Source organism: Carex rostrata, chromosome 10, assembly GCF_964058835.1.
Source record: "Carex rostrata chromosome 10, lpCarRost1.2, whole genome shotgun sequence".
Taxonomy (NCBI): Eukaryota; Viridiplantae; Streptophyta; class Magnoliopsida; order Poales; family Cyperaceae; genus Carex; species Carex rostrata.
Genome location: NC_135927.1, coordinates 5051349 through 5064525, shown reverse-complemented (window position 1 = coordinate 5064525; position 13177 = coordinate 5051349). Strand labels below are relative to the sequence as shown.

The 13177-nt window shown below is 32.5% G+C and overlaps 1 protein-coding gene and 1 long non-coding RNA gene across 3 annotated transcripts; both read left to right on the top strand.

The window, feature by feature from the left end:
• Positions 1-1847: 1847 nt before the first annotated feature.
• LOC144560864 (uncharacterized) lies at positions 1848-4299 on the top strand. 2 transcript variants are annotated; one of them, XR_013513502.1, is made up of 4 exons: positions 1848-2208; positions 2368-2888; positions 3397-3537; positions 4078-4299. It is a non-coding gene; the product is annotated as an uncharacterized LOC144560864 (long non-coding RNA). The 2 variants fall into 2 exon arrangements; XR_013513501.1 differs by having other exon boundaries at positions 1848-2888.
• A 4033-nt stretch (positions 4300-8332) lies between these two features.
• On the top strand, positions 8333-9911 carry LOC144560193 (UPF0481 protein At3g47200-like). Its single transcript, XM_078309371.1, has 2 exons — positions 8333-8658; positions 8738-9911. The coding sequence occupies exons 1-2, from the start codon at positions 8333-8335 to the stop codon at positions 9744-9746; spliced, it is 1335 nt and encodes a 444-aa protein (XP_078165497.1). The 3' UTR covers positions 9747-9911.
• Positions 9912-13177: the final 3266 nt, after the last annotated feature.

Genomic DNA, 13177 nt, shown 5'->3' with positions numbered 1-13177 from the left:
AATAGAAGAACCAAGAAATTTTGAGAAAGTCATTAGCTAACCGATGTGGTGCAAGACTATATAAAAGAAGAACTTCAAGCCTTATAAAAAAATAACACATGGACCATTATACCCTTACCAAAAAATAAATAATCTGTAGGATGCAAATGAGTTTATAAAATAAAATACCAAAGTGATGGTACTATAGAAAGGTACAAGGCCCTGCTAGTTGCCAAAGGGCACAGCCAAACATATGGTATTGATTAGCAAGAAATTTTTGCTCCGGTAGCAAAGATGAATACCATAAGAAGTGTACTTTCGATAGTGGTAAATAATGGTTGGAATTTGTATCAAATGGATGTTAAAAATGAATTTCTTCAAGGTACACTTGAGGAAGAGGTTTATATGACCCTCCCATTGGGTCATGAAAAAAAAAATGTTAACTTTCACTACTAGAATTTACAATATATCCCACGGTATGAAATGTGATTTCCCACGGTAGGAAAGGTCTATGGAAAAGAATTTGCGATTTCTGACACACTCCATTATTTCCAACGGTAGACCTATGGAAAAAGTAGCACATGGAAATCCCTCCTGTCTGCTGATGGAAATGCTTTCTATTTGCCGTTGGAAATACTAATGCCTGACCCATGATCCGCCAAACAGACCAGATATTATATTTTATTGCAAGTTCATGGAAATGCCTCTGATGGAAATGCTTTCTATTTGTGGACCGTTTATTTTTCCTTGATCATTTCAACGGTCGATCTGAAATAAAATAATTCCAAATTTATTCTGAAATGATCAAGGCAAAGCATTGAACGTAACCAACATAAAAATTCTGAAGTTTTATTATGTCTAAGCTTCGATCCAATATGAAGTATTAATGGCCCTTCGATGTTTCGATATTCCGTCGACTCGATGGATATGTAAATAAAAATAAAATTTCATCAAAATTTTCTACAAGAGTATATATGCAGTGCTCTTCAATTTCAACGGTTCCGATCGACCAGCGGATGACGTGTATACGTGCACCTTCATAATCTAAGTAAGCAAGAGTATATGTTCCATAGAACATATACTCTTGCTTTATGAGTTAATGAAGGCGCATGGAAATATATCGCCCGTTGTTCGATCAGAACCGTTCAAATTAAAGAGCACTACATTTATTCTCTAGCAGCAAAGTTTGATGAAAAAATAATTTTATTTACCTATCCATTTAGTCGACAGAATATTGAAACATCGAAGGGCTATAAACACTTTACATCGGATCGAAGCTAGGACATGATAAAACTTCAAAAAATTTATGTTGGTTACGTTCAATGGTTTTCCTTGATCATTTATAAATAAATTTGAAATCATTTCATTTCATATCGACCGTTGATCGCTCACATGAAAATGAACGGTCCACAAATATTTGCTAAATTTGAAGAGACAAATAATGATGAAAGTCTATAAAATTGACAATTATAATTATAATTTGACCACAAAAGATGTAAATAATAAAACAAAAAAATTGCAATTTTTTCATATTGTTTATTGTACATGCATTACCTAATTATTAAACATTAATCTCTAAGTTGTCCGATATGTAATTAATGGTTCTGATATCTTCATTTGAGGCATTTTTGTTAGCAGAGCAGTTTTGATCTTATGCAGTGCATGACCTATCTAATATATAGAGCGTCCAATATATTTATACACTGCTTGAAGCTAAAACTGCTCTGTTAAATTCTGTACTTCTCAAATTTTTTTGTTTCCTTATTGAATCCAGAGAGGATAGCGCCCAACTCATTTTTGCCCTCTTGTAAGATATTTTCATTTTCCTCTCTCAGTCGCATCTAAACCTAAAGCTTCGTCAGTTTCATATCCCTCCAACTTTTTTCACATCCCTCCAATTTTTTCACGTTCCCTCCAATTTTGTTTCCAGCAAATTCGCCTCTCCTTCTAGTTTTTTCCAAGTGCCCGCCTTCATCTATCAATTCCTAAGTCCTGCTTTTTGCTCAGCCGCCTTCTTCTTCACTTTCTCCCGATCGATCCCCTCTCTCTTTTTTCTCTCACATGACCGATCCCCTTTCAAATTTCAACAGTTCCGATCGAAATACAGCGCTGGATAGGCTTCGGAGCTAGGGTTCCAGCGCCAAGGTGTAGCTCCATCGATTGGAAGTCGCTGCCGAGCTAGGGTTCCAGCGCCGTGCTAGCGTTCAGAGCTAGGGTTTCAGGGCCGAGGTGTAATCTTCTTTGATTCTCTTTTTGTTTTTGATAATTTATTATTTAATGAATTTCTTGTTCATTAATGGAAGCCAATTTTGAATTGAATGTGGAGATCAATCTCTCTTTGGATCTAATAAAGCAAAGGAAAATAGTTCATTTGACATTTTTCATCAGGTGATTAAAACCATTCCTCATTTTTCAGAGTATTTGGAAAGTAAGTTAAGGGGTAAATTGAATTGAAAAGAAGAAGTTGAGGGGCTCGTTTGGTTTATGCTTATCTGTAATTAAGCCGGTGTACAAATGTTGTTCATTGCCTTTTTCAGTGGCTTTATTTCACTCTTTATGGGTTCTCACTAATACTTTGAGTCTCTGAGAAATGATCTATGAAATAGTAATATGATATGTTCTTTTGTCACAACAAATCTTACCAGCACATAACAATTTGTAGTTCTCATTCTATTCTTATTTATCAATTGTTTCTTCCTTTTCATGGAAGGTTCAAAGCATGAACAAGACGGCGGAGTAATTATTGCAGAATTTGAATCATACCTGGTCATGAATACTTATGCGCCTAACAATGGCCGGAAAGAAGAAGATAATTCATTTCCAAGAAGGCGCAAATGGGATAATCGAATCCTAGAATTTGTTCAATGCATAGACAAGCCCCTGATTTGGTGTGGAGACCTTAATGCGAGGTACTACATAAAAAATAATACAAAATATGAGGTTTTTGCAAGCATCTGATTATTGTGTCAAGTTCATATAAATTATATTTGATTACAAATGGGATAAATTACATTTGTTTCATGAAGAGATAATTTAGAATTGAATTCGAGATAATTTAGAATTGAATTAGAGAAAATTTCTTTTGTTTATGTGTTTCAGTTAATTTGTATCTAAGAGAATGCTGTTATTTGGATGATATGCATAGATGACTATGTATCTAAGAGAATGCTGTTAATTTGTTTCTGTGTCTAGTACACTACCATGATTATTTGGATCATAGTGCAACCCATAGAATGAATATGTTATCCTTCACATTTTCACATTTTTTCAATTTGATTGCATAATAACCCCATTGCATGACTTTTAAAAACGAATATCTAGATATGCTTGGGGTGCTCTTGTAGTTTAGATGGAGTTCAGTAAAATGAGAAAAAATAATTATATCAGAGAGCTCATTTTTTATTCAAAAAATTGTAGTTCAAAGAAATGCGGGGCAGTCATCTTAGCCGAGGCAGACCAGCTTCTCATGCTGGTAAGGTGACCGAGCAGCCAGCTGAGAGGAAAAAAGTTTCCTTGGTGAAGTTGCTTAAACCTTCAAATGAGGAAAATAACCAATGGGTAATCTTAATTATGAAAATTTATTAATTTGTGTTGTTTGTAGAAATAATCTATAACTGTGTTTAGGCTTAGTTAATTCAGACCACGACTGAGGTCTAGCCAATTGTATCTTACCAGTTACCGTCAATACTAATTGCCAAGTTCGCCGGGTAGGTTTTCTTTTGTTGCCACCTGTCTAGGTCATTCTTTTTATACATATTGCTTTCCACCCGCACAAATTCATCATACGAACCAACAAGGTGGTTGCTGGAAGATTATACTTATGTTGTACTGATATCAAACCACCCAACAAAGGTATATATATACATACACATACTTGCTAAAGCTCAATTCAAAATTATTGTCAAGTGCTTGTATATATTAGTCAGTCTAGCTTTTTTGACTTCTTATAATTCACAAAATTCAAAATTTGTATCAAGCTCATATACATGTATTTTTTTTTTGTATAGTACTGAAACAATTGTTGAAATATTCAAATATCCAATAATCAATAATACTCCATTCTCAAAAACAAACTAACTCATGTTTTCATTTTTACAGCAAGGAGGACAACATAGCAAGATAAAAGAAAGAGTGATTGCATCATTCTTGTAAAAATATTTTTGCAAATTTAGTCAATTCTAAATATTATTTTGATAGTGGTCTTGAATTAGGGCATATTTTAGGTATGTATAGAAGTTTCTTTTAGCAATTGTGTTGTAATATTTTTTGGTTATTTGATAAATGATGATTATACCATGTTGATTAATATTTATTGCATGATTTTTCTCTATATATTCAATTTGTTTGTTAATTTGGCTGAATGACAATTGAGGAATGTAAACGGGTTAATACTGTGTTGGTATAGGGTGGATTGTAGAATGAACATGTGGGTCCAATGTAAACGGGTTAAATACTGGGTGGGTCCAATGTACTATACTCTTGGAAATACAGGGATGGGTCCCACGCACGCTGCCGTTGGAAATAAACATGTGGTCCCACACCCGTTTGCCTTGGAAATACAAGGGTAGGTCCCACATTCGCTGCTCTAGGAAATACTTAGGTGGGTCCCACTCACGACCCTTGGAAATACTCTAGACAGTTCCCAGGCGTGAAAGTATTTCCAACGGTCTTTTTTCCATCGGTGTACCCATGGAAAATATAAAAAATGAGTATTTCCCACGGTGTCGTCAGAAATAATCACTATTTCCTTCGAGGGTTGTTGCCACGGTAGTATTTCCAACGGTATCCGATGGAAATGACGATTTTAGGACTTTTTCCAACGGTATGCCTATGGAAAAGCCGATTTTCTACCCAGGAAAATATTGTGAATTCTAGTAGTGTTTGTTTGTATGTTAAAAAAACAATTTATGACTTAAATAATCTCCAAGAAGATGGTAAATGTTAACCTTGTTTGTTTCAAAAAACTTGAGAAATTTTGATTAACAAAAATAGTTCAGATAAAAATGAACAATTTTTTATTTGTTGCATGGCGCAAAAATGCTACTGATCCTGTTTTATTATAATTTGGACGGAGCGATGTGCGAGGATATTCCGAGAAAGAAAGCACTCGGACAGGCCTAATGGAAGAAATTCAAATGCAATGGAGATTTTTCAATTAGGTTAATGTACTGTTGTTTAACTAATTAAATTGTTTTTTTTTTCTCTTTATCTCTTCATTTTTTTTATTTTTTTCGCTTTTATCTCTTTTTTTTCTTCTTTTTTTAATAGTGTGAGGGTTACATTTCAAAACTTTACACAATTTGTAACCAATTGCAATTAATATAAAATATGAGCACAACTCCTAATTTTTCTCAAAAAAAAACATTATATATGAATAATTTTATGAAGGTGAAATATATTTTTGTCATTGTAGCCTACTTAATGACTATACAGGATCCTATCGGCCATTACAGTTGTAGCATTTTAGCTGCAATTTTTTTAATTTTTGCTAAATCTTCACTCGTGATTAAGAATTAACATCTATGTCTATTATGTCAATGATTTCTTTGCACAAAGTCCCATCAATCTCATATGTTAAAGTCCCCCTTTTTAATTATATAAGAGGGAGAAGTTGTTTAATTCCCTAGCTCAGCTAACCAAATCTTGAAATTTCAAAAGTACCAACATAAAGTCATAAACATAAGAAAGAAATTAAAAAAATAAAGAAAAAGAACAAAGAATTTCGTTGTTACACAATTAATATATCTTAGCACTAGGAGTAATTTTACAATATAGCTAGATGCATCTATTGTTGTATGTATTAGGACCGAAAACAAAATCAATCAAGTTTTTATATATTTGGTCTGTCAAAACAATGATAGTACAAAAAACAAAAAAAAAAATTTAATTGAATGAGGCCATTGGAGTTGTTACCTTTGAAACGTAAAACCGAAGAATTCATAAGACATATATGCGTTAAGGTCATCTTGGTCAAAGGAGATACAAGTGCTTGAACTTTTTTTGAAAAGTTTTGACAGTGGCTGTCAAAATCAAGTGCTTGAACTTGAAGTAACTTAAAGTTGGAGCACTTGAGTAAAGACATATTTAAATTAGAAATTAAATTGAAATTATATATAGATGTATTATTTCTTTCTTCAATAATGCGTATATTAAATTTGAATTTGAATTTGAATTTGAATTAGAAATTAAATTGAATTGAAATTTTATTTGTGCTTGGATATATACATCCAATGTTATTTATTTTTTTTCTAATTTGAAATTGATTAATTATTCTATTATTTATATACCACATATTTTTTCTACTTACTGATATAATTTATTCAATTAGTACGACCTGTTTATATATGAAATTAAGTTGTTATCATAAACTAAATTTAGTGATTTTATGTTGGAATATTTCTTTTCTTTCAAATAATATGTTATTAGTTTTTTAAAAAGCTTAATTCTCGAATTTATCTTTCATTAAATAAAGGTGTCACTTACATATGTAAAGTGCGTATGTATCATTTATAATAATATAACTAAGTTAAAATAGTTTATTTGATAAGTTTGAAGAGTTAAATAAATTATTTTTAATAAATTACGAATATGTACACATAGTTTTAAAAAATAATTAATTGTCCGCATAATTCCGATTAATTGGACACATACGGATTAATCGTTTGGCAGTACCCGTCCGTTCAATGAGTGCATATTATTATTTAATTACATCACTGCTACGTACTAAGCTTCGTTGAAAAATATACTTCCCGCCGAACCAATTGTTAGTGACTGGCCAACCAAACTTTAAAAAAATGATAATTAAAGATAGCTATAGAGACTGGCCATCAATATTTGGTAGTTGTAAAAAAAAGTTCAATAATTCAATGGACCGAAGCAATTATACTTTAATAGGAGAATAAGACGTCTAATTGTTAGTGACTCAGACATTTGGAACTTTGAAATCATCTGACCGCCGCCTTAAATTAATCACTTATTTCTAAGAAATTATTTAATGATGACTGCAAGACATTATATTTGAATGTTCATACTTTATTATATATTGAATTTATTGTTTTCAATACATATCCATTTATCGTATTCTCTGTTTTGTTGCTTCATTGGATTTTTTCAAATTATGTATGACAGCTCCTGCTAAATGAACTCATTAGTGATATATAGAGCTTGAATTCATGACTTGTATTTTTTAAGTAAAAAATCCATAAACAAGACTAATTCCAATGCAATTCATTAAAAGTAAAATAATTTGTAATTAGTAAATATATATATATATATATATATATATATATATATATATATATATATATATATATATATATATATATATATATATATATATAACTTTGTTTTCACTTTACTAAGTATGATACTCAATATTTTAGAGAAGATTACTTGACATTTTAGAGATGAATACTTGACAAGATATGATACTTGCTCGACGAGGTATGAATACTTAATTGATGATGATTGAATGCTTACAAGCCGAGGTATGAATATTTTAATGATGACCCGAAAATACTTCATTATGGATCTCATTTGAAAGAGAAAATTACGTAAAAGACTTTCATGGTTTTTGATTCATCAAATACCTTACAGATTGTCAGAAATACTGACGAGATTAAATAGATAAAAAAACTCGCTTCTAAAAATGTGTAAAAGATGAGTGTGTAATTAGAGAGAAAACAAAGTTGATGTCTAATTTTTTTTCAAGAACTTGATGTCTTAAGTATGAATATTTAATATATTATATAGTAATACTGGCACTCATAAGTATTTATATATGTGCACATCAGTTGTAAATTTTTTCAAATATAAGCGGTCTCCAAAAAAGTTAGTGGTTCCCCAGGTAGATAGTAGTCCCTGTCGTACTTTACACATCAGTTAACTAGGGAGACGTTTAGGGGACATAATGGAGATGAAAGTTAACTAAGGTAGTGGTCCCGATCATGGTAGATTTGGTTAATTCTTGGAAATTATGATATGGATGGAATTTTCACTTTTGTGTGTTATAACTAAAAATTCGTCTCATTTTGACCTTGCCAGAATATTGATTTAGTTGTTGGATAAGTTTTGGGATCATGATGGTCGTTGTATTTTTTTTTTCGCATTATATTTTTTGCCTTTTACACAAGAGAAATATTCTTCACCAGTTTTTCACAATTAAGACATTAAAATGTGTTACATTTGAACTCTGTGAAAAAGTACTCATTCACATTGAATCTCGAAAGAAAATATTTCTTGTACATGAAAATGATGGAATGATGGGACCACACTAATGATCAATATAAACACAAATGTTGAGGTAGTTTTGTTCAAGTTGAACCAAAACTCTTACATTCACCAACAAATATTAATGGAAGAATCCCAGATAGTTGTAGATGTCGAAGCCTCTCTCTTGTCAGAATCAATGCAACATAAACTCGACAAATTATGGGGCAGACCGAACAAGCCACAGAATTTCACCATCTTTCGTGCACCACGTATCATGCACAAAAGCAGGAAACATCTCTTCGAGCCCTCTGTCATCTCCATCGGCCCCTTCCACCGTGGTCAAACGAGCCTCCGAGCCATGGAGGAGCAAAAATGGCGGTTCTTGCGGGATTTCCTGTCCCGTGGGGACCACATAAATTTGGATTTCTGTATATCAGAGATGAAAAAGCTAGAAGAGAGAACACGGAGGTGTTACAGTGAGACGGTGGATCTTGACAGCAATGGCTTTGTCGAGATGATGTTGCTTGATGGATGCTTTATAATCGAGTACTTCAAAAAAAGGAAAAAAAAAAAATCGGAAATCTATTTTTGAGGTTGGCTGGAATCATTTGTACATAAGAAGTGATTTGGTGCTTCTAGAGAACCAAATTCCCTTCTTTGTTGTTGAGAAGTTGTATGAGATTGGTGTAAAACAAGAAGATAGCATAAATTTTGTTAATGAGCTTATTAGTTATATGCTCATACCAGATATAAATTACCCCAAAAATTTGAACCCTCCAGATCAAATCGATCATTTGGCCCATCTCAATCACCATTGTTCAGTGCCCAACCCAGAGAGTCCAGTTGTATTGAGTTCCAAATCATTCATTCTAACGAGAATGTTCAGCCTTATCAAATATTTGCTTCTTTGGTTTCTTTCATGGGTGCTCACATGGTTTCCTAGATCTACTTCTCAAAGCTTGTCAATGGCACCAAATTCGACCCAGAATCTATCAACAACTGAGATCCCTTGTGCGACTGATCTCCAAGATGCTGGCATCAAATTCAAACCAAAGAGCAACCCGCGAAATATATTCGACATATCATTTGTTCAGGGTGTCTTGGAAATCCCTAGAATAACAATCGGCGATGAATGTAAGCCTCTTTTCATCAACCTCATAGCATTTGAACAATGCAATTTTTTGAAACTGAATGCCCACTTCTCAAGCTATGCATGCTTCTTGGATTCTCTAGTCAACACACAAAATGATGCGATGATACTCCAGCAGTGTGGGATCATTGAGAACAGTCTGAGCGGTGAAGAGGAGTTGACTCATTTATTCAACATGTTCAACGAAGGCGCGCTAACAGAGACGGATCACTTTTTGGCTGAATTGTTCAGGGAAGTGAACAAACACTGTGAATCAAGCTGGAATAGGCAGCGAGCAAAATTGGTTCGTGATTATTTTAGCAGTCCGTGGACAGAAATTTCTCTCGTTGCTGCTCTAGTACTTCTAGTTCTTACATGTGTACAATCTTTCTTTGCGGTGTATGCCTACTTTGTTCCCCCGAGCTGATGATGCCTTTACACTATTTGTTACAAGTACTACATCCATGTATTGGCAATTGATTAGGTATTCCGAGTTATTCCAAATGTATTTTTTATTTTTTGTACTTAATTAGTTTGCAACCATGTATGTGTTTTCCTTAAAATATGTTAATTATGTCTTCTATTTGTTAAATAGTGAAGGTTATAAATTTTGTGTCTTGTTTTTGTCCAAAATAATTTGGCAAAGTCGAATCTAAACTACTTGATATACGTCAAAGTTCATGCAGACGGTTTAGATTTACAGAACCTTTTGAAGTTACTAAGTTCATGCAAACAGGACGGTTTGGAAACAATTGAGGATAAAATTCGGCCATAGGCTTTTGGACAAAAACCAATCTCTAAAATTTGTTGTGAAGAGAGTTTACACATATTTACTATGTCTAAATAACTAATTGGGTTTTGTTTGTCTGTGTTTGACTGGATGCCTGGATGTGTTATTACGGATAAGTTTGTAATACTATTGTAAACTTGTTATGTGGACGTAGAGATCACTAGAGTTAACTGGCGTTAGGGAAAATTTTTGAACGTGTTGCACTCCAAAACGGCAAACACAAAACAAGATGGTGATCGTCTATGGCTCTGAAAAGCTCATTGGACGAAAATAAAAATGCTTGAGATTGGCGCTGTCCTTTCAACATTCCATCAAACTCCGTCGTATAAATGACCTGAGGGTTCAAACTCTAGTGGAATGTTTGTAGCTCTTTGCCAGAAAAATGGGCCTTATGAGCAGGTCCAAGAATTCAGTATTCCTACAGTAACTCAGAATTTGATTTCAGATCCGGATCATCTGATATAAATCTGCACGAAAATTAAAGGACCCCGAGATCTCTATCTACAGCCGGATTGGTTCAAATTCAAATTGGATGGCTCAGATTGAAAATCAAAATTTGAGTTACTGTAGGGGATTCGGACCTGGGGCCCAATGAGGGTATATATTTTTAACGTAATTTTTTTGGGTTCATAAAACACACAAATTATAGAATTAAAACGGCGCTCCCCATGAAGTAAAAAAAATGCTCTGTTAAAATATTTACCCCCATTGGACATCAAATCAAATTTAGCCTGATATTTTAGTCTATAATGTTAGATCCATGTCATGCCTGTTTTAAAATTATGAAGAAATTTAGAAATTAAAACTTTGACACATTTTAATTTGGAATCTAAATCAGGTGAATCAGTAAGAATCGGTCAAATCGGATCAGAAGCTCAGCCTTTTTTGCCATAATCTTATTTTATACTAAAAAATAAGAAATTTTTTATAAAAACCCAATTTCACAAAGACATTTTGTAATCTCCATTCCAGTGCAGGGTCCACATCGACTCTTCTCTTCAATAGCTATGTCAATATTTATATTTACATGTAATTATGTCTTATAGCAACAAAAATAGCATAGTGTCGTGGTAGTTGGCTTCGTTGATGACCAAGAGATCCTTGGTTCGCGTCATGTAGGAGGGGAACTTTTTTGGAGAGTGGTAATTGCTCATTTTGGCCGAAATTTGATTGGAATCAAACAGTTTTGGTCGAAATTGAATGAAAAATTCACCTATCATGTAACTCGGCCTGAAATTGGATCAGTACGTATAGTCTGATTCCGATTTGGATCGGCCTATTTTTCCTTCTATGGTTTAGCAAGCAATTACAATAAAGTATCAGCACTGAGTTATCATAATGCATGGTAAATTAAAAGTATAAACGACCTCCCAAAAAATAATATTAACTAAACGGAAGAAAAGTATGGAGAGATGATTGCAAAGAGACACTTCTACAAAAGAGTTCAGTTCAAACAGAAAGATAATTTTATTTACAAGAGGGGTAAAAAGAGGGGAAAAAATTATTTATCTGAAGTTGTTTTTAATGGAGAAGATAATAAGTTGGACAAATATGATAAATTTGAATTTGAAAAGAATAAAGTATTATATTATGAATTTTGAAGAGATAAGTAGGTAGGTTTTGTGAGAACATGTATTAATGGAACTGATTACGTAACTAACACAAGAAACTATGATTCAACAAGGCCCAGTGAAAAAGGCCTGCCAGGAGAAACTATGCTCTCTTGAATCTCTTCAATATTTGGGGTCACTTAAAACAAGTAAGAAACTGTACATCTTTAAAACTTTTGCTCTATTTATTCATATCAAGTAGCAAAATATATAATTATTTCTTGGGTACCTGCTGGTGAAGATCGCCTTTTTTCTTTTCACTTGCTTAGAGAGAAAACTTACCCAAAAAAAAAAAAATGGAAAAACTAAAATAATGTCATGACAAAAGTACATCCGAAGCTACAAAAGCACCCCCAAAAAGCCCATAAAAGTAAAAATAATAGAAAAATATGATTTACTGCTTTGATGATCTTGTATTCTTGATGATGGTATGGCAGAAATTAAGATCAATAAAAAAAACATCCTTAAATGAATTTGACACACAGCCTATACATGCACTAAAAGAATATCTTTTATATGCGAGTGTCAAAAAATAACTATTGTTAAAGATAAACCAACATAAATTATTATTTCCGAAGATATCGCTTGCTATTAACAACAGGACAGGAATATCTACGAGGGTACCTATACTGTTAGCTATATGCATGCTTGGGAATAAGATTGGAGATCGATCTTGCTATCTTTGTACAATTTTGGATAATACAAAGAAATAAAACGAAAGAACAAGAGAAATTTTGTATTCCGTTCATATTACAAATAGCAAACATTGCCATTGCTCTTTAACATAGCCGGCCCATATTGCAAAACTACATTAAAAAAAAACATAAATTTAAAATAGGCCCAGCGGCCCCAAATCCAATTTTTCTTCAAAACAACTAAATACATAATCTTTTCACTGCAGGTTCTCTCTTCTAACCAAACACCTGACACAATCTTGCAAAAATACAATCAGAAGGGAAAAAAAAAATGAAGGTATTTAGTCATAAGAAGACGTACTATTTGATTGGAGTGTATTCAATATGAAATTTCATCTTTTAATTAATCACAACTGTTGGCAAATCATGACATCTTGTGCTTAATATAAAAAAAAAATTCACAATTGAATTAATATCATCACAAAACCACCTCCTATAAAAATTCTAAATTAGTTCCTCGTAATTTTAAATTACGAGTTCAATTTTATAATATATCAAAGATGAAGAATTATGTGAACTTAGAATCATTTAGTTTATTATTTTGTTTTCTATTCTCTTATGCAATTTCTGAATAATAAAATCTCATTAATATAATTACATAATTTAAATATGAAAATAATAATGATAAATCATACAAGTAATATCCAAATTAAAGAATACCCTTACGATTGTTGAGCTAAGTTTTCAGAAAATTTAGATAATTAGATAAATTAATAAATAAAATAAATCAAGTTGAAATAAAATTACTTGGATTTTAAGTAAA